Here is a 21,519-nt window from a genome sequence, read left to right as displayed (position 1 = left end):
CTACTGATAAAATCATTGATAAGAGTAAGTACACCTGAGTAATATACTATATTAGTATAATCAACGCCTGAGTATTATTCTGTTGTATGCCATTCTTATCAGTAATGTGAATGTGTTTATTTCTCCAAGATGTAGTTTTGTACATAGTCAAATAATATTAAGTAAATGTGAAGTTTGTAGTGAAAATAAATTGTTTTTACCCTTGGAATGAAAAATATCATATAAAAATGGATTTATTCTCTATATATGAACAAGATTGGAGTGTTTTGCCACCTGAGCATAACCGCAGGTAGATAATAAACTCTATATCTATCAAAATAATTTAAATTCCGCCTACTTACCTTCCTAATATAAATACAAAACTATCGATATTTTTTTATCCATCAAGCTAGTGACTTTGAATACAGAATATTTGAAGAAAAAAGTATTGCTTTAATGAACTATATTCATTAATAATTAATTAGTTACTTTGGTAAACAAGTAGGCCCAAAAACAGACAAATTAGATAAAATTACAGAATATGTAGTTTTAATAGATATATTTTTTGGGAGAGGGGGGAGCGTATTGCAATACACAAAACATATACATTTTTTTGGGAACTGTGGACTGTTTGGGAATGTATATCCTATTATAATGTTACCTACTTTGAAAATGGTAAATCATTAGATTTTTGTTTTCATTTTCTTGTTGGCTCTGAACCCAAGAAAACTGATCGTTTGGCTATTAACTAGGTTGGAATCTGGATACATCGATTTAATTCCTAATTTTTTTATGATAAGAAAATACTTGAAGGCTTCTTTCTATATGGAACACACCTAAGAAAAATTAATAGGTAATTTTCAAGTACCTAACAGTCACACAATGCCTAGATATCTACATTTTAATGATTCGGCTTTGTATAATTTTATAATCAATATCAGTTTATAAAATTTGTTTCTTTTCAAACAGCGAAGTTAATTTTAAAGCCAATAAAAATTTCGTTGAATTATGATTATTGTCAGCGTGGAACCTTTTTTCTTACTGGCACGTCATTTTGCGGCCATTGACGGCCATATTGAATATTAGTTTGCATGGGATGGTCAGCTGTCTGACGTGAATTAGTATTTCACATATTAACAGAATTAATAACTTATTAATCAGTTTTTGTTCTTAAATATTTAGGATATTAAGTTATTAACTCACGGAAAAAAGATGAAGTGTAAACTTTCTAAAATGTGCCTTTAACATAGCCACCATAGGTGGCAGGTGATTCTTGTGTTGCATTCCACACTGCAGAAATGAGAAAAGTTCCTTATTAGTTTGTGTTGTTTTATTTTACCTGTTTATTGTTCAACATTTTGCGTTTAACGTTTAGTCTTATCATTGTGTTATAATGTTCAAGTCGTGAGAGCGAGTCTTCTTTATAAACAAATATGTGACAAATGTCACAAAATTATCTAACATCTGCTGTTTTACGTTTATAAACTTTAATTTTAAATAATCTACCGTTATTTATTTGTGTTATACATTTTTATTAAGTATAATACCCAAGACCGACGATGAATGCTTCAGAATCCGGGTAATTATGCATATTAATATGATATTTGACATTTCTATGACTGCCCATAACTATCACATTAATATAATAAATATTAAATTCGACTATATTGCAATCACATTTAAAAACGTTGAATACATATATAATAATTCATATTTCATAAATAAGTATTTATTATAACGCGTACTTTCAACAAGTCACTAGATATTTAACAAACAAGTCTGTGACCTTAATTTACTCTTTACCACAAACTAGTCATTAAAAATGAATGCATAAGCATTACTAGGGATCTGTTATTTACTCTGTTCATATTGTTTACTCTGTAATTAAATCATACAAAAAATTCCTACATTATTGAAATTTCTATTTTGAATGCAAATGGAAATGATGACATTCAAAATATCACATTTGTAGTAATCTTAATTTAAAACTAGGTAGGTTTGTTTTCATTATTTTTGCTATAATTTTTTTTTGCATCATTGTTTCACTCACTATTCAAATAAAATATTTTCCCTTTTTTGAGTTTCTATATTTTGCTAATTGTCATTGTCACTTTTTCAGGTTTAACCCGGCCTTTAATATTGCCACCATTAAACAAGTGGTAAATGAAGCTATTGAAAGAGGTAATATTATTGAATTCCTTTGTAATTTCGCCTCAACAAAAAAGTAATAAATAGTTTTTGTAACCTTAGATTGCCATCTGAATTGACTCTATGAAATATCTTCCAACTAACCAAAAACAGACTAGTGATATTGGTCATAACATTTAATATACAGTGGAACCTCTCATAACGAGTTTAATTCATTCCAGCATCTTAGTCGTCAAGCAAAACACTCGTTAAGTGAAACATTTTTTCCCATACAAATGTATGTAAAATACGATAATGCGTTCCAGGCCGAAAGAAAACTCAATTTTTCATTTTATTTTTTTTTAACGTTTGTTCAAATAAAATTACTTATAAATTGTTAAGAAGTGTAAAAACTTGGTATATAATTTATATTTGAAAAAAAAAACGGAAATAAAAATGTGAATTTATGACAAATAATTAATTTCTTTTAACTACAAAATTGTTTTAAGACATTTGTTTTTGCCGACGCTTCAAAATTTGGCAAAAATGTGTCGCAGCATTTTAATTGAACAAATTTGTAGCATAAATAGCCACCTCCTTATTAGGGTGATGCTTCTTAATGTACGATGCAACATTTTCCCATGCTTTCAAAGCTCTTTGGTGATCAGCTCTTGGCTGCACTCTTTCACAAGCTCTTCAATATCTTTGTTATCCACCTCGAGTCCCATGATATTAGCTAATAACACAACCTCGTTGAATGTAGACTCCACAGTTACTGATTCAAAATCACATTTGACAACACTGTCTGACCAAAGTTTAATCCAAGCAAAAGTGAGGGTCCTCTTGGTAAACCTTCTTCCCAAGCTGCGAAAGTCCTGGTTCACAAGTGAATGTCGTGAAAAAGGAACTTGCCCTTCCTCTGTTACTCGCTATGCGAAACGTCGCTCGTTAAGGGAGCTATTTTTTCTGAAATTTTTTCTCATTATGCGAATTACTCGTTGTGAGAGGTTCCACTGTATTAAGGTAAAAATTAACACCGCATAATAATCAATTGCAGTACCCTATCCACCATTGGATTAATTGGTTTCACAAAATTCTCAGAACACATATGCACCTCGGAGATGGTCAGTATTAAGGTTTATCCCTACTGCATTTCTCCAGGTTATATTTGGCTAAAATAACTTAATGACTAAAAGGAATCTGTATTTGACTACGCTTTTTTCAAAGGTTGCATGGTATGATCATTGAATCGACAATTACTAGTTACATATTCCTGATGATACCTAATACAGTGTCATCATAGATTGCTTCACATTCCAATATATAGTACCAACCTATCAAATGTTATTCCTGTTTAACCCTTCCCTTACGGTGCTAAAAACTTCTGCGTGCACCGGTGATTTGTATTTTGAATACCATGTGAAAATGTGGTTTCTTTGCTAAATGTTTATTGACCATAGTTGAATTTAAAATGTAATAATTTTGTAATGTTAGCTCTGATAATTATCTGTAAACGAGAAAAAAAGACATCGTAAGTGGCCGTAATAGCTAGCGTAGCGACACGACCGCCGCATGAGACGATCTGCGCACTACTGGACTGGCGGGGTAAACATGTTACGACATGCGCGTATATTTACAAACCATGCCACACGTGCACACACAGAAACGTTTTTGTATTGGTGATTTTATTCCCGATTTTTTCACAAATTATTTATTTCCATCGCTGCAAAAGAATAACTTCATATTATAATACTTTCATTTAATACATAATTATACTACGGAAGAATACATAAATTGTGAGCCCGTATCTATTATATTTTATATTGATATTCTCATTTAAAAAGTCGAGTTGTAGTAAATACATATAACCGAGAGGGGAAGGTTAAAGAGCTACTGATATGTTAAGTGATATCGCTTCTGACTTCGATATGTTCTATGTTCCCGAAAGTATTTTCTGAAGCAGAATCCTTCTACTCCAATAAAAAAATCTTTCTATCAATTACATTTATTATTTTTTCTATAATATTGTAATATGTATGTTATGCATTGAATTTAAATATTCGTAATGTACATGTTTTTTTGGATAAATAGCTTGAAAAAAACACTTTCATTTTTTCATCATCTCCGGAGCACTTTATACTCTTTCTGGTTTCCAGTATCAATAATATTTTTCTTATTCTACTTTCAGTTAAATATCCTTGAATATTTATTAATTCTACATCTCAAGTGGTCAAATATCAAGTATAGCATTGTAAGAAACCATAAACAATCATCATAATTTAATTCAGTGTGATTAAATATTGAGCTACAATCAATAAGCTGTCTAGAAAACATACATACACAAATCAATATATGTATTTATCTTTCAAGTATACTTACTTCGCCTGGAGCGCTAAAAGCTTTCTGTGGAACATAATAAGATATATTTGATTAATACTTTGTTATAAATTTTAAAATACACAAATATTAGAAATACAAATTACTGTCACTGTATTTTAAATTACTGATATCTGACAATTACGTATATTAAGGGCTCAATTTTAGTTTCAATCATTTCGTACATTATCCTTACTGACTGTCAAGATTCTAGTATGATCTTTTTTCATATATCTATTTTTATTTTATGTATTAATTTTTAAATCAAACACAGATTTTTTGATTCTACTAAGTTGTATTTTATTAAAAAAAACACATAAAAATTAATATTGTGACAATTTTTTCGCCTAGTTATGGCATTTTCAAACTAATGTAAAGATTAAATGGACTGACGGTCCTTATGTAGCTATACAATTCTAGGTATATAAGTGATGGAACGCCATTACTACAAATTAAACGCCAAATCAATAAATAAATGTCTATTTTTTAATTATAATTTTACTTGGTGTTGATTTGAACCAGTTCTCTTTTAGCTTGCGGTATTAATGTTTGACCTGTTTCAGTGCGCATGCCAACTCCTACCAGACTACGAGATCTAATAAGGCAAATAAGGGCTGCTCGGACTGCGGCTGAAGAAAGAACTGTTGTCAACAAAGAATGTGCTTACATTCGCTCAACATTTAGAGAAGAGGATAGTGTTTGGAGGTAAGTGAGAATTACTATTTGAAATTAGTACTGCAATTAATTTTGATTCTGATTTCCAAAATAAATAGTTTTGAAAAAAATATAGTTTCTATATGGCATAATTGTCCGCCTCCACATTTTTGTAATTAGCACGTTTCACTGCCGTTCTGGAAGTCCCGGGTTTAATTTCTTGGGGAAGATTTTTAATCTCATAATATACATATTGATTCTTACTCTAGACGGTACCTGAACCACAGTACTGATCAAGTGACACAATTGGCTCCGGATAAGAGTCTTTAGAAGAACGGAGCAATGACTAATAATGTTGTTGTAATTAAACTAGAATATTTGAACATAAAACTATTTTTTTTTTTAAGAATTTAAATTATCTTACATCAAAGTTACAGGATTGACTTGGTCGCTTTTCACCATATTCTTACGATATATTGATTCTTGTATGTTAAATTGACAGTTGTTGCATTCTAGGGTATTAGTCCAAAAAAGCTTCTGAAAGTACAAATATGTCTCTTTAAATTTACTGTGATATTACTGCGGTACTCACATACATCTATGAGCACCTGAGGCAATTTCGAGTATCAGTTGCTTATGAATGATGTGTGGTGCCCACATCATTTATAAGCAACCAATACTCAATATAAGTCCGACACTTAATTTTTTAGGAAAGAATACTGAAAACCCTTAAATGATGTAAGCACCGCAGTGATCGGGTTATTAATACATGCAACTTAATAACCAATTTTACGTTTATATGTGTATATTCATTGTTTGTATATTCATTATTCAATAAATATTTTAAAATACACTTTTCGGAAATCAATTATGTTTGAAAGAGGATTTCCTGTATAGTGGTACGTAACTATCGGCCATCAATAAAACTCAAACAATTCACTGATTTCAGATGTCGCAACATTGCGAAGTTGTTATATATACACATGCTCGGGTACCAAGCCCACTTCGGGCAGCTCGAGTGCCTGAAGCTGATAGCCAGCGCACGCTTCACGGACAAGCGGATCGGATACCTCGGAGCCATGTTGTTACTTGATGAGCGGCAAGATGTCCATCTTCTGATCACCAACTGTCTCAAGAAGTAAATCAAATTTAATATATGTGCAATATGTTCTTCTGCGATTGAATTGATATTTTGAACACAAATGGACTATTGAATTTTGACCTAGTATTTATTTTTTTATTTCTGTTAAATTTCAGCGATCTTAATAGTTCTACGCAGTTTGTTGTCGGCTTGGCGCTGTGTACACTGGGTGCCATAGCGTCTCCGGAAATGGCCCGCGATCTGGCTTCGGAGGTGGAAAGATTGATTAAGTCACCCAATGCATATATCAAGAAAAAGGCGGCCCTCTGTGCATTCCGGATCATCAGAAGGGTTCCAGATCTAATGGAGATATTTTTACCAGCCACTAGAAGTCTACTGACTGAAAAAAATCATGGTACATATCTTTTTTTTATTAAAAATTGTGTTCTTGAAATTAATTACGTTTTTTCTTAGATGCAAAAGTTAATAGGAAAATTACGTATTTTGTATTTTAAAAGCATTGTTAACTTTGTGGTTTGGTAATATAACACTCTCCTTATCATTAATCATTTACTTTGTTTAATACCACTTTAAAAAACACTTTTTAAGTAGTATTACACAAAGTGAATAAGGAGAGTGTTATTAAAATTTTAACCTGACAAAAATATGTTTAGTCTTGCCCTGTAATGTTGTATTTTGTAACCTACCATATGTAGTAAGAGGAGTCATTAAGTATTATTTATTTATCGCCTACAAATGGTCTTTTCTTTCTTCTAGGGGTCTTAATTACGGGAGTTACGCTTATAACAGAAATGTGTGAAAACAGTCCCGATACCCTCAATCATTTCAAAAAAGTAAGTATATCACTTATTGGTTTTACAACGGAAATAATATTTCTTAGTAAAGAGTGAACAGTGTATTTTTTTTATATTTCGACTTCCAAGTGCTTTGAGTAATGTATGATATAAGATGCATGTCCGCCGCATTATCACAAATTATTTGTTTAATTAACATTTAAAATATAAATCTGTCAAGATGCTTTTGCTTGGAATGTAAACTAGAAATCTTTTTTCTAAAAATAATTCAGAATTTTTTATAAACAATCTCAAAAGGAATGAAATTAAAATCTTTTCCGAGAGAGCTGCATTTTTTATTGCATTTATAATCTGATAAAATTTAATTTTTTTATTGCTCTCAATTATATTATTAACTAATTTGTGGTAACCAACTGCATGAAAGGTTGTGAATTAAAACAGTTAAGTATCCTGATGAAGTATAGAAAATACCTTAAAAATAATTACGTTTACATTTTTTGTCTTTCCTTTTCATTAAATTATACATTCCGTGAACACTGTTTTATATACATGGTTACAGGACCAAATTTTTACCAAGCATTTTTTATGGTAAATAAAAAATCCTAACATGTATATTTTTACAAATATTGCATTTTAATATCATATTTTTTGTAATTTTTTTTAAAAGCAATATCTATTGTACATGAGCCTTAGTAATCTGGTACTGGACACTTTCGGTAAAATTATTTCTATTTGACAAAATGATGACTGTCTTTTGGGTGAACAAGGTATGTATTCGTAACATATGTATGTTTAACGGGTCCGGAAAACCCTTGGTTATACCCAATATAAACGATCTTACCCAAAGTCTAACTTTACATCTACCTGTGAAATGCGATAGATGCGGCTCTAGGCCTTTTTGACACTCAGTATAAAGACTGCTTTGTAACAATGTTCATTAAATAGATTATGGTTTATTTAATTTAAAAAATGCATTTATCCTCGATTGTTTTGTTTAAATTATTTGGTTTTTGGCTGAAGCTCTATACATATATGTATTTCTGTGAGAAAATATTGGACGTATATTTCATAATGCAGGTTCATTTATAGTAATAGATTTTTTGTAAACTGTAACTCACGTACATATAACTTATAAGTTTTAAAAAACTATGAATTTATAACCTTTAAGTTTCCTAAGCTCCTTAAATGATCATCTCAAAAATGACTGTCTTCTAATGACTGTTTTTTTGTTATCATGGTGTAGGAAAGCGGACAGCGCGAGGTAAACATTACAGATTATACATAATTTCACAATCATGCATGAACTAAAATCTGTGTGGTGTTTGCTGTTGGGTTCTCGCTTTGGTTATTTTCTAACCTTATTTTTTACATCTAGGACTACATGTTAATTTTGGGAGCATGATGATAGTTTGGTGATTTTTACGCTTTCAAAACATTCATCCTTCTAGATTTATTTTGTTATCATTCATTGAGCATGAAACCATCCATAGTTCCATCCAGGACCATATAAATGATTCTATTATTCCAAATCTGTGTCTTTTAACCTTTTAACTGCCCCAACCGTGATAGCACCTCTCACATTTCTGTTTCTTCATTTCTTGTGATGCCGGCTATGCAAAATGTCCTTGTTCCTTTTACACGTATGCCTTTCCTATTGGTTTTACTAACTAAGGTCAAACACTTTTGTCACTATTAATATTGAAACATGCAAAGACATCTCTTCTGATAATCACGACATGCTGAAGTATGACAATTTTGATTATAAATTTGTGATGAGACGGTTACCGCCATATTCATACTTTTCCGGCAGTTAGAAGGTTATTAGTTTTTATTATATTTTATATGTATCTCTTATCAAATATTTTTGAGCTTCTTACTGAAGTTCTTATACATCAAAGAACAATATGGAAAATAATCAATGGTAAAACCCATAGAAGTTATAATATAAAAGAGGAGTATATAAAAATTAGAGTATGAATTGACATACAAATCTTTTTTGTAAAGTAATGCTTTCAATGGATTTTATCATATATGTACTTTTTTCCATATTGGTTGATGTTGCACACTTCAACAATGTTATATGTAGAATGTTTTACATCTTAACTAAAACATACATCTTAAAATTTTGCAAATTTTTGCATCATCCAAATCAATTTTGTATCAAAATTTCCTCCAGAAATTCTCCAAATAAATTTGTCCATGTGTTATTGTTATATCTTTATGTAAACCAATGAGAAATATGATGGTTTTAATTGCTATTACCTCAAACAATTTCCACGTTTTTAATATTTTGTTTTTCTAAAAATTATATTCAAACTGTCATTGTCAGGCAATGATAATGGCAGATATTTGACATGATTTCACTGAATTGGTGTTGTTGAATTTGTACGTTAGTCAGTTATTTACTTCATATACATGCAAATTACAGAGTATTCAAATATGCAATGTAATATATGATATTTTCTTAAGTTGCTTTAACATTTTGAAGATTTATACTTTTTTTCTAGAAATTCAATTTGTACATATTGATATTTACATTTTATTTCATATCATAATTTTGATTAGCATAATTCAATATAATATAAGAAATAATAATTTGTAATTAAATATTTTACTTTTTAACATTTGTGAGAAATCTAAATAAAATATCAATCAAGTAAGTGTACAATTGTATCTTTTCACTGGTAAAATATTGTGATCACTTCCGTAAAGAATGATCCTTCTCATGAAAGCAGTAACCTCAAGAGCATTTTTTTCTAGGAGTTCAATATCTGTTAGCGGTATTGGTCATCTACAAATGTGTTATTGTGGTTCGAGTTTTTCTTATAATATTATATCTATAATACATTTTTTTCTTTAATTATCGTTTATCGCTTAATGTGAATAAAGCTTTTTTGTTTGACATACATATTGTGTACAGCCGGCGGGGTGGAAAATTTTAATAACTTAAGTAGTCTATAATAACTATATCTCTCTGAAGTAATTTACGAGATTCTTGAATCTTGGGAAAGAAGAATAATTTTCCACAATGCCCTGGTCCTGGTTCTAACCGTCATCATTTAATTTTTTATGTTTGTTTTATAAAATAAATTATATCCGTGATTGTTAACAAGTTTGGCTTCTAGTGTGTTTTTTTTTAAATTACTTTTAAGTTCCTGTTCTGGTGAAGGGGTTTTGATATTGTTCACACATAATATTTTATATGCACTATACAGTATTATAGTTAAACATAAATGTAAGAAATTTGAAATTTCTTTCTTTCGATCTAATCAATTTTTAATTTACCAAGTTAATGTAGAATATAAGTGAACTGTAAGTGCTATCTCCCAATTAAAAATGATATCCTTTTAATGTTTAAATAAAAGTTACGAATAATGTAAGGGAGGTTTTCTATTTGGTCTATTCCATGTTTTAAATCAAAACTTATGTTGAACCACATTTTATAAATGAATACTTAATTTTATTTATTAAAAATATTCATATTTAATAGTCATGCCAGTTTATTAACTATTATTATATTTGTACATAACTGTGCTATGATATTAACTCATTACTGTTTATTTAAGTATATGTATAAAACTGTTTAATGATGTATTTTAATTGGGACTTATTAATATTAACTATGTAATCTTTTCTGTACCACTCTTAAAAAATGTGTCGCTTCAATTTTCTTCTAAATTCTTTATTTTCAGAGATAAAGTATCTCAAACACTTACTATCCCCATAGTGACAACTACATACATATACTAAGTTATTTGAAATAAGATATTTAAAATCAAGAAAAAATACAATTTGCATTGTCAAGAAGTTTTAAGGTTTAATAATAATTTTGCTTTATGATATTTTACTACTCGCGCATACTAGGGATTTTTTTGCATGACAAGTTAGACTATGCAACTGATATAATTTATAAAAATTTCATATAAATAATATTGTTGCTTGCGTTAAATTACATAGATGAAGTAACTTTCAATATTAATTTCATTATTTGTACTAATTTACCTTCTAGATTGTTCCAAACCTGGTGCGAATACTCAAGAATTTGATATTGGCTGGATATTCTCCCGAACACGATGTTAGCGGAGTTTCTGATCCTTTCTTACAGGTATTTTAAAATCTTTGTCCGATTTCTTCCGTGTTCATATGCATCGAAACCTGTTTGTTTCATATATTTGACCCTTCTCAGGTGAAAATTCTCCGCTTACTCCGCATACTAGGCAAGAATGACGCAGAAGCATCTGAAGCGATGAACGATATACTGGCGCAGGTGGCGACCAACACGGAAACTAGCAAGAATGTCGGTAACACCATTCTGTATGAGACTGTCTTGTCAATAATGGACATCAAATCCGAGAGCAGCTTACGAGTTCTAGCTATCAATATCTTGGGCAGATTTTTATTGAATAATGATAAGAATATTCGATATGTGGCCTTGAATACTTTACTCAGGACAGTTCATGTGGATACATCAGCAGTGCAGAGGCACAGAACCACCATATTGGAGTGCTTAAAGGTATTATTATCCGTATTTTGTTTTATTAATATTTATGTATAGGTTTCTACTGTTTTGCGATTTTAAATAAATATGTTTTTTGTAAATATTCATCATTCCGTAGCTGGTTTTAACATATTATTTTTCACAGAAATATGTCAAATTAAATAAATGATAATGATTTTATTCAATCGATTCACTCAAATTGGTATTCAACTAAAATAACAACTATTGTTAAAAAACAAATGAAATCTTTATCCCGAAATATATATTTCATAGATTTTATTATGTAAAGGTTCGCTTAAAAAATTGACAGTATAAATATTTTTGTTTTGAATAGGATCCTGATGTATCTATTAGACGAAGGGCCATGGAGTTATCGTTTGCGTTAGTAAACGGGCAAAATGTCAAGACAATGATGAAAGAACTGTTAGCCTTCCTGGAGCGATCAGACCCCGACTTTAAGGCCCAGTGCGCCAGTGCGATTGTGTTCTCCGCAGAAAAATATGCCCCGACCAAGAGGTGGCACCTCGACACATTGCTGAAAGTTTTAATAGCCGTAAGTACAACCATTTTGAATGGATTATTGTAAATCACTATAAACATTGAGGTATCTAAAGTATTCAGATACATCGGAGCAGACAAATTTAAGACTGTTAAGTTTTTAACCTGCGTAAACTAACAACTTTCCTTCAGTGTCTCCGTGACATTATGTTACTCATTTGTGAAATATTCTTTCAACACTTATGTACTTTAACTTAAATAAACCTATATCCATATCCATATATTTTTGTCATACTTTGAAAATATGTACATATGTACTATGTTTCATTGCCTTAATTCAGAATGTGTTCAATATGTATGAAGAAATACTTGAGTGTGTTTTCAGAATTTGTTAATTCCATTTCATTGTTTTCCTCTCAAAAATGTTTTGTTCACTATGTACAGTATCTACTCAATGAATTAGGGCCACCCATTATTTTTTTGAATACTCTGAAATCTTTTGGATTATTATATTTATTTTACATAAATACTTTAAGTTTTCTATTGACATCTAATATCATGTATATTACCTTCAATAATATGTAAAATATACCTGGATAATTTAAGCCTTTATAAAATTTCAAACCCTTTTTCTGAGAAAGGTCCCTAATTAGCACAGGTAGACAGATAGTTGAAAGTTCAAAAAATAGTCCTATCTCATTTATTAGTGAAGTTTCTTCAGTTCTGGTTGTTGCTTTGTTTAGAGAGGTTATATAGTTATCGTGTCTTGTGAAAAAAACTTAATTTTTAATTTTAGTTCATAAATTATAATTTTTTTTTGTAAACACAAGTGTTTTTTTTGAAAAGGACAAAATGGGAAAAAGTAAAGACATTTCTGAGGAAAAAAAGTCTAGTGTTATAGTGCTACTGAAATTAAGAATACTATCTAATAGAGAAATTTCAAAAAAAGAAAACGTTTCTCGTCAAACAGTGGACAGAATTTCAAAATCAATAAAAAATCAGTCACCCGCCACCAGCAATCGGCGAAAGAACTGTCGTAGGATTAGAAAAACAACACCGAGGACTGATCGAAAAATCGTTCAAAGTGCCTTAGAAAACCGTAGTGCATCAGCAAAAACATTAAAAATAAAATTGGAAGAAGAGGGTATAAATATATCGGTATCAACACTGAGGCGACGTCTTTACGAAGTAAATCTGAAATGCAGGCGCCCTGTAAAAGTACCAAAATTGACACCACGAATGAAAGCGGATCGATTAAAATGGGCCAGGCTACATCGAAATTACTCGGTAGATGATTGGAAAAAGGTATTTATTTAAATGTAATTTTCAACATATCATTTTAGTAAATAAACTTATATATTTGAATTAAACTTAAATTTTCATTATTTTTCAGGTCATCTTTAGTGATGAGTGCCGGTTAGAAGCCGTGACAGAGAGCCGTCGATTCGTCAGGAGAACACCAATGGAACGTTACAATGAGGCCTGTGTGGTAAAAGTTATCAAACACCCCCTGCAACAATGATATGGCCATGTATTATTAACAATTTACCTGGGCCGTTGTTTTTCGTGGAAGGAACAATGAACCAAAATTCCTATAAGCAGGTCCTCGAACGAATTTTATTGCCCTTCTACCATACACTCGACCCAACAGAAGGTCCATACACCTTCATGCAGGATGGGGCACCTTGCCACCGGGCTAAATCAATAATAATTTTTTTTCTAACAAAAATCTGCCTTTGCTCCCCTGGCCTGGAAATTCTCCGGACCTTAATCCTATAGAAAACGTATGGAGCATGTTAAAAAATAAGGTATACTCATTTCCAAATCTGACAGTAGACTGTCTAAAAAAAAATATTCAAAAAATTTGGTCAGAAGACGAAGAAATAAAAAACATGATAAAACAGTGCATTTTAAGTATTCCAAAAAGAATTGAGGCAGTTATTTCTGCCAAAGGTGGAAATACTAAATACTAACTATATTTATATGAAAGTGTATGCATAATTTAAGCGTAATAAAGTGTTCATGTGTAAATAAAATTCAAGGTTGTTTTATTCAAGGTTTTCTCTGAGTTATTCCTGTTTGAATTGAGAAATTGCGCGAAATTCTGCGTGGCCCTAATTCATTGAGTAGATACTGTATATGTATTCAATGTTTTATGAATTGAAACTTTCAATGTTGACTTCACTAATTCAGTCCAAAATTGTACATGGGAAGTTTTGCCGAATAGTGATTTGTAAATTATTTCATGATTTTAATCTTCAAATGTAAGCAATTAGATCATTCATATAAAAAAAATATGTTTTAAGGAAAATAACAACCCATAATAAAAAAAATACAATATTTGCAAAAAAAACAAAAATTGTATGGCAATTGTAGTTTTCTTTATATAACTTAGTGCAATCCCAAAAATATTTCAAAATCGCAAATAAATATAAAAAGAAAGTGACAATAAGTAAACATGTAAGAATTAAGTATATCTTCTATCTGCCTATTTTATTCTATCATTTCTCACTTTATCAAAATAGTTTATGGTTTAATATTTTTGTCAGTAATAGAAAGATGTGTGTAATAATAAAATCATATTTGATTCATCGTTTTTGTGTGTATGTTATTTGTAGAGTTACAAAACACAAATTAATTTAAAGTGAATGTACAGGCGGGTAACTACGTGCGGGACGACATGGTGTCGTGCACCATCCAGCTAGTGTCGGGGTGCGGGGACACGCGACTGCAGGCGCGGGCGGCGCGGCGCCTGTGGGGCTCCCTCAGCAGCTCCACGGCCTCAGAACGCCAGCCCCTGGCGCAGGCAGCCGCGTGGGTCATCGGCGAGTACGGAGACATGCTGGTGGACCCGGCCACTGCCGAAGCAGATGGTAAACTTACACTTTTTTAATGCATAAAATGGATTCATACATAAAATTCAAGCTGTCACTTTAGTTCTAATTTAGCTCTTTGCTAGTCCTAAAATACCATAAATGACAGGTAATAGATCATATTGTGGGTATACTGGCAAAAAACATTAACTATTAAACATTAAACATGAAGTTTAATTTACTTTTTAAACCACATAAATATAACATTTCAAATTACTTAAGTGTATTTTGCCAGTTTATAGAACGTTGAAAACTTTATAATATGCATCATTTAGTCAAAATTGCATATTGTGTAGTTAACGTTTTTTGCCAGTACATCCACAATATGGTCTTTTGAACTTTCCTAGGCGTGTCCTTGGCTGCTCAAAAGTTTTTCTGCATCAAGCAAATATTTATTTTCAGTACTTGTACTGTCCACCTTCAAGGTGTAATGGTTAGTGTGTTTAGCTACTGTGCTGGAGGTCCCGGGTTCGAATCTCAGGGGGGGTGAAAATAAATATTAGTGATTTTAGAATCTGATATTACCCAGGACCGATCCCTGAAAGTGCAGGAGTGATGATGACCTTGGCTTCGTTTAAGTAACAATCAAGATAAGACTATGTCAATACAATACAGTGCCCTATGCACCAATGGGTGCAGATAAGAGTAAGTACATGTACTAAAACCTAGCTGGCATTTATGATATTTTGCCAGGAAAATGTATTTTTTTTTACATTTGTTTTCTTCGTATTTCTATGCTACACACAATATTTTTAGTAGTTTTTTTATAATATGAAAGTATTATAAATATAATATATAGAATATGAGTATTCTCAGAAATAAGTTTTAAAATATTTATTTTTAATAAAAAAGCTGAGCATGTAATTTGTATACTCAATGATTAATAGATATTCATTCAATATCTTCATACAACCCTCTTTTCTATAATGTGATTATTTATACGGGTTTTTCCATAGGCAGTTTTTTCATTTAAATAAAATAAAATAAATTGAAAATGTTTCAAGTACAAATTGCTATGTATATTTCAAATACAAAATATCTCCTAAAAGTAAACTACACTGTACCGGTGCGTGCTGACTTTAAACATTATGCATGTATAAACTCTCTGGTTCAATTCTTGGAGGGAATAGTAATTTTCAACATTTTTACTTTTATCCTAAACTGGTTTATAGAGAATAAATAATGTGGTGACTTATCTAAGATTATAAAACTGGTGATTTATATTTCAGATGAAATTGAAACTCCCACTGAAGAACAGGTTGTAGATGTTTATCAAAAACTATTGTGGTCTACCCAACTGTCTGTTACTACAAAACAATATCTACTATTGTCTTTAACAAAGCTGTCCACGAGATTCCCCAATGGAGATGAGTAAGTTTATTACATTTTTCTCTTTTCTCCATAACTCCCCTTTCATTTGCCGTGTGTTAATATTCTAAAAGTCATTTAACACATTGTAGTCGGGCGCTTCGAACAATAGACTCTAGCCTGTAGCGGATGTTTTTCGCGATTAGCGCAGAAATATATCGCTTTTTCAAAATTGACACAATTTCTAAACCAAATAATATTTTCGATTGAAACTTTCAAAGAAATCATATATGACATTTGATCATCAAAAATAAATTATAATCATAATTTTTAATTAAGTATTCCATATTTCACAATTTTAGAAGCATTGTAAACTATAAAAAATAGTCTTCCCCTCCGAGGTATCATTCCCTATACAATGCTAATATATTCAAATAATAACATACCAAACAGTAAACAAAACAGTGCGACCGGTATGAAAAATAGTCCAATATGTGAAATGGCTCAAACTAAACTTGAGATTGATATTGCATAAAAACTCTAGATTTCTGGGGATGCCTTTACAAGCGACATACTAGCCAATCTGGACAAGACATCTCAAATAACGTCAACAGACTATCGCCTAACACCCAGGTAGCAGATTACCCCTCAATACGTTTTATTTCACACTGATAACAAACCCGTATATTGCCGTTTCCCGCCGATAACCGACAGTCGACAAAAACGGCATTTGCCGTGTCCCGCAGTTGACCGACAGTCCGCGAAAAACGGCAAATGCCGGGTCCCGCCGACAACGTGTTAAGTAAATTTTTTAAATTTAATTATTTTTTTAATCCTTTTGATTTTATATTCTAACCTCTGTATTGATAATTTTTAGGAGTCAATAGCCATTAGTTTCATTTGTATGCTTATTACATTTACTATTTAGTAATTTTGCGAAAGCAGCAAACATGTACATACATATTTTAACAATATTTTTCCAAAATGAGAAATTTTATAGGCAATTTCAAAAGAAATATTATTAATGTTGAAATTTTATGAAATGTTTTTTATTTTTTTATTTAATACGATTAATATATTAACCAATGTTTTACATTTACATACTACAGTACTTATACTACATACATATCATAATAATAAACATACTGCTCTTACATTAATTATTGAAACATTTATTTTGAAATTCTTTCAGCTTACTTTAACTCATACATTTTTAAATCTGCATACTTTAAACAATTTTGAATATATGATCTTTTCTGATATGGTATTGTAATTGGTAATTTTATTATATTCCTATTTCTAGTTTTATAATTATGTACATATATCACTACTTGATACAATTTTGTTGTTTTTTTGGGATTCAGTTATTTAAAAAAAATCATGACACATCAATTGGTTAAAACAATTGCAAAAACCCATAAAGATAAATTCTTGATCCTACTTGAACAGAATAGAAATATGTGTGGGGTATTTGTACCTATGGTAGTGTAGGTATCCGTAACAATGTATCTTAAATCAAAAAAGTTATTTCAGATACACAGAATTTTGTTTGTTTTAGCTTACAACAGATCCCTTATAACTATCAATACAGTTACATACTAAAATAAAACCCTGTTTTTTTATTATTACATATTATGATTTTTCATTTGATTTGTTATTTTTTCTTTAATCATTTTCTGTTTCCAATTATAAATTTTTATACTTTTGCTACCCCGTGTTTCTTGTTTTTGTCTATTTGTTTTTTATTTATTTCTCGCTCCCTTCTTCTTTGCTTGTGCTTGTCTTCTTTTTTTTACATTTTCTCTTTGTTTTGAAATAATTTCTTGTTAGTTTTTCATTTGTTTTTTTTTAATTTCCTGTTAATTTTCTTCCTTTAACCCGCATGTGATGTGAAGTTTAAGTACTGTATAATAATTATTAAAAGATTGCCATTCTATAGGAAAATACGTCAGATCATCGACACGTTTGGGTCCCATTTGAATGTGGAACTGCAGCAGCGGGGAGTGGAGTTCTCCCAGCTGTTCCGGCGCCACGCCCCGCTGCGGGGCGCTCTCCTGGAGCGCATGCCCCCGCTGGAGATACAGCACAACACCAACGCAGAGGACTCCGCTGACGACTTGGGAGTTCACTGCAACGGAGATGACTCGGATGCCAATAGTCCCACGTCCCATCGAATCAATGAAGAGGTAATATTATAACATTTCAATCAGAATGTACCATTTTGTATAATATGTATATTGACTTTATATGACAGTATAAGGTACAATGTGTCAGCCTCCGGTGGCTGACGAAACGCAATTAAAATGCCTTGTGTGGGCTACCAGTGACTGACACTGAAGTTCAAAGTGTTAAGAATAAAAAATTGATGCTAAAAACTTATTGATAGCAACGATAATTCAAATTTGACAAAAATATCTCTTTCAAAATTGGAAATAAAATCCTTTTAAAAAAAATTTTAAAAAATGTAAAAAATAATTCAGAAAAATCATTAAAATCATACGAACATCGAAAATGGGTTATATGTAAATCGCTTTAGGATCTGTGACAGTTTGACCCTGCACATCGTCGAGAGTGAGACGAATTATCGACGTCATGAAAAATCAGGGATCTGTTCTTTTATTTATCCTTGTAATGTTACATATTATTAGTCAGATATTTCAACAGATGTCATAAGGCCAAGGATTGATGTATTATTTTATCCAAAGTTTCACACCATGAAAAAATCCCTCCAAGTTGAACTGAGGTTTGAAACTTGGAGCAACGTAAAAACACATACGATTATGTCAGCTGCGTATGGGGCTTGTTTTGTGAAAACACATACGGTTATGCGAGCCGCATGGATCATTGGGTTAAGTATTTTTTTTTTTTACAGAATGCCCTACTCGATCTTCTTGGTGGAACGGACATTTTGAGCAATGGAGACACATTACAAATCTCACAAAAAAGTAACATCATTGAAACTAATATTTCATCCAATAACCAGGTAAAGACGCTCTTTCACACATGATATTTGCTCATACAAAATATTGTTATATTTACAATGAACATTTAAAAAATTACATTTTTGATTGAATTAATTTCGACATGAAAACATGATATTTAAATCTAACAATAATTTGAATGGTTTACTTGACCGTTATTCAGTATAATTGACTTGATTTATAAAGACTGATATTTTAAACATTATTGCAGTACGCATATGTGAGCTAATGTATTACAATTTTTTTTTTCTTCTAGAACTTGTTGGACCTTCTTGGAGGCTTGGATCTGAACACTCCCGCCAGCACCCTTCCCATGAATATGGAGAACTCCTTTAATATAAACGACGTAATGATAAACCCCAACTTGGCAGCCAGTCTTGTCAACAACAACATGACTTCAACACCGCAGATGTTGGGCTTGGCATCCCCGATGCAACAAAACAATTCTAACTTCCTCGTTGATGGACTTTTTTCATCTAATGCGATTGAACCAAAAGGTATTAAATATGACTCGTTTATATTGTCAGAGACATTAACTCCAAGTAGCGCTTGACTACTTGGAGTTGAATTAACTCCATTATAGTGTGTAAAATATTTATTATCATATTGGTGTAGATCTTTAATTCATATATAATTTCCAGAACTTCCTTCTATGATTGCCTTCAACAAAAATGGTCTAAAAATCACGTTCGCCCTGGAGAAGAGTGTTGAACAAAGTGATACCGTGAAGATAACGATGACTGCCAACAACAGTTCGCAGTCAACAATGACTGATTTCTTATTCCAAGCTGCTGTCCCCAAAGTAAGTTCCTTTCTTACAAATTGAACTAAATTTTTGTTGACGTTTTGTTATTAACATATGTTTTTATATTCAAATACAATCGATTATACTTTGTTGGGATGCTGGCTAATGGAGCAGTCGCTTATTTAAGCTAAATTGAAATGAACGGAAACCAATCCTAGGAAATAACACTAATTTATGTTGGTTGGTTGGGAAAATATTAGCTTTATCGAGACGGTAAATTTAGGATCTCTTTATTTGGTTAATTGGGGCTGCCGCTCAAATAAGCCAATGTCCCAGACCCAATGAGTCCCAATTCAACGGTAATGTTATAATAATAGTTCAACTGTACATGTTATTTCATAATTTTTTTATTAATATTGTCTAATATTTTATGTGTGAACTTTCAGACATTCCAACTGCAAATGCTATCCCCGTCAGGAACTGTTATTCCGTCCCAGGGTGAAGTGACCCAAGTACTCAAAATAACCAACACTACAAAGGTGAGTTCGCTGTTAGAATTCAGTCGTGTGTGAACGTACCAATAATGAATGTAGAATTAACCAAAATTCAAAACCTATTTCCAGGCGACCCTCCGTTTGAGAATCCGGGTGTCGTACACCGCTGACGGCGTTCCCGTCCTGGAGCAGGCGGAAGTGAACAATTTCTCAGTGGACACGTGGAACTGACACGACACTGCGGAACCTCGTGGAGAACACTTCCACGAGCGACTAAAAGCAATTTGTAATCGTCATTCACTCCTGCCAAAATGTATTGTGTTTGCTAAATTTAATCAGTCTCATTGTGTAAATACTTGTACGATAACTATATTTTCTCATGAATATCATAAAAGGACAATCCGTTACGGCGTACGATGCATTTGAGTTATTTCGGAATTTAAAGCACTTCAGATTCTGCTCACTTAAGTTTATCGGAATATCTAGTATTACAGTTTTATATTTTCAGCTAATTGTAGCAAAACAAACAAGTAAGCAATATTCTAATAGTATAAATGTGTCATTATATTTACAGATGTGGAACAATAATTTGGATGTTAATACAAAAGCTAAATATTTTACGATAACCTACTTGTTCATAATTACTGTAAAAAATACATATGTACTACTTAAATTTCTAGTGATTTTAAAAAGCTCGAAAATTATGTTTGTAAACTTTATTGTTATATTTTTCACCATTTTTCTTTTATATAGAAATGTGACACTGTAAAAAGTTTTATGAATCTTTATAGTAAATAATATGTATTATGTTAAATTTATATTATTATCTCTTATGTGAAATTTTAAACTTCAACAATATATTGTTAACAGTTGATTTACAATACATGCTAATAAAGTTATTTATATCCTTTAATTGACTTTCCTCATCTTCAAACTGCTAATCTTCATATTTCTCTAACAAATTCCTTTCATGTACACACCATTAATTTTGTATTGTAATGATGATAAAATTGTGACAATTTAAGACTTCTAATACATAGTTGAGAATAGGGAGACCTGTGTTTTTGCATATTATGTATTATTATATGTA

At 31.3% G+C, this 21,519-nt stretch overlaps 1 protein-coding gene across 8 annotated transcripts; it reads left to right on the top strand.

Annotated features, from left to right (window-relative positions):
- The first annotated feature begins 91 nt into the window (after positions 1–91).
- On the top strand, positions 92–21,342 carry AP-1gamma (adaptor protein complex 1, gamma subunit). Of its 8 annotated transcripts, none has more exons than XM_088268889.1 (18): positions 92–289; positions 2,099–2,160; positions 5,046–5,187; positions 6,086–6,274; positions 6,394–6,632; positions 6,995–7,071; positions 8,276–8,293; positions 11,042–11,137; positions 11,219–11,545; positions 11,865–12,083; positions 14,685–14,901; positions 16,131–16,272; positions 18,149–18,395; positions 19,082–19,192; positions 19,447–19,687; positions 19,832–19,992; positions 20,382–20,474; positions 20,559–21,342. In XM_088268889.1, the coding sequence occupies exons 1-18, from the start codon at positions 228–230 to the stop codon at positions 20,658–20,660; spliced, it is 2,745 nt and encodes a 914-aa protein (XP_088125015.1). In that variant the 5' UTR covers positions 92–227; the 3' UTR covers positions 20,661–21,342. The 8 variants fall into 8 exon arrangements, with proteins under 8 accessions (XP_088125015.1, XP_088125017.1, XP_088125014.1 ...); XM_088268888.1 differs by having other exon boundaries at positions 150–289; positions 18,134–18,395; XM_088268893.1 differs by lacking the exon at positions 92–289 and adding an exon at positions 1,042–1,558.
- Positions 21,343–21,519: the final 177 nt, after the last annotated feature.

Source organism: Brachycentrus maculatus, unplaced genomic scaffold (genome assembly GCF_059751285.1).
Source record: "Brachycentrus maculatus isolate JH-2025_06_01 unplaced genomic scaffold, ASM5975128v1 h1tg000334l, whole genome shotgun sequence".
In the NCBI taxonomy this organism is placed as follows: Eukaryota; Metazoa; Arthropoda; class Insecta; order Trichoptera; family Brachycentridae; genus Brachycentrus; species Brachycentrus maculatus.
The sequence above is the reverse complement of the archived record's forward strand: the minus strand, read 5'-3'. Positions and strand labels throughout refer to the sequence as shown.

Bases quoted from the DNA above. Each gene is read 5' to 3' on its own strand.
- AP-1gamma (XM_088268888.1), top strand. From the start codon at position 228: ATGGATTTATTCTCTATATATGAACAAGATTGGAGTGTTTTGCCACCT. The intron at 16,273-18,133 runs GTAAGTTTATTA...AATTATTAAAAG, and splicing joins AGATTCCCCAATGGAGATGA to ATTGCCATTCTATAGGAAAA. The intron at 20,475-20,558 runs GTGAGTTCGCTG...ACCTATTTCCAG, and splicing joins AAATAACCAACACTACAAAG to GCGACCCTCCGTTTGAGAAT.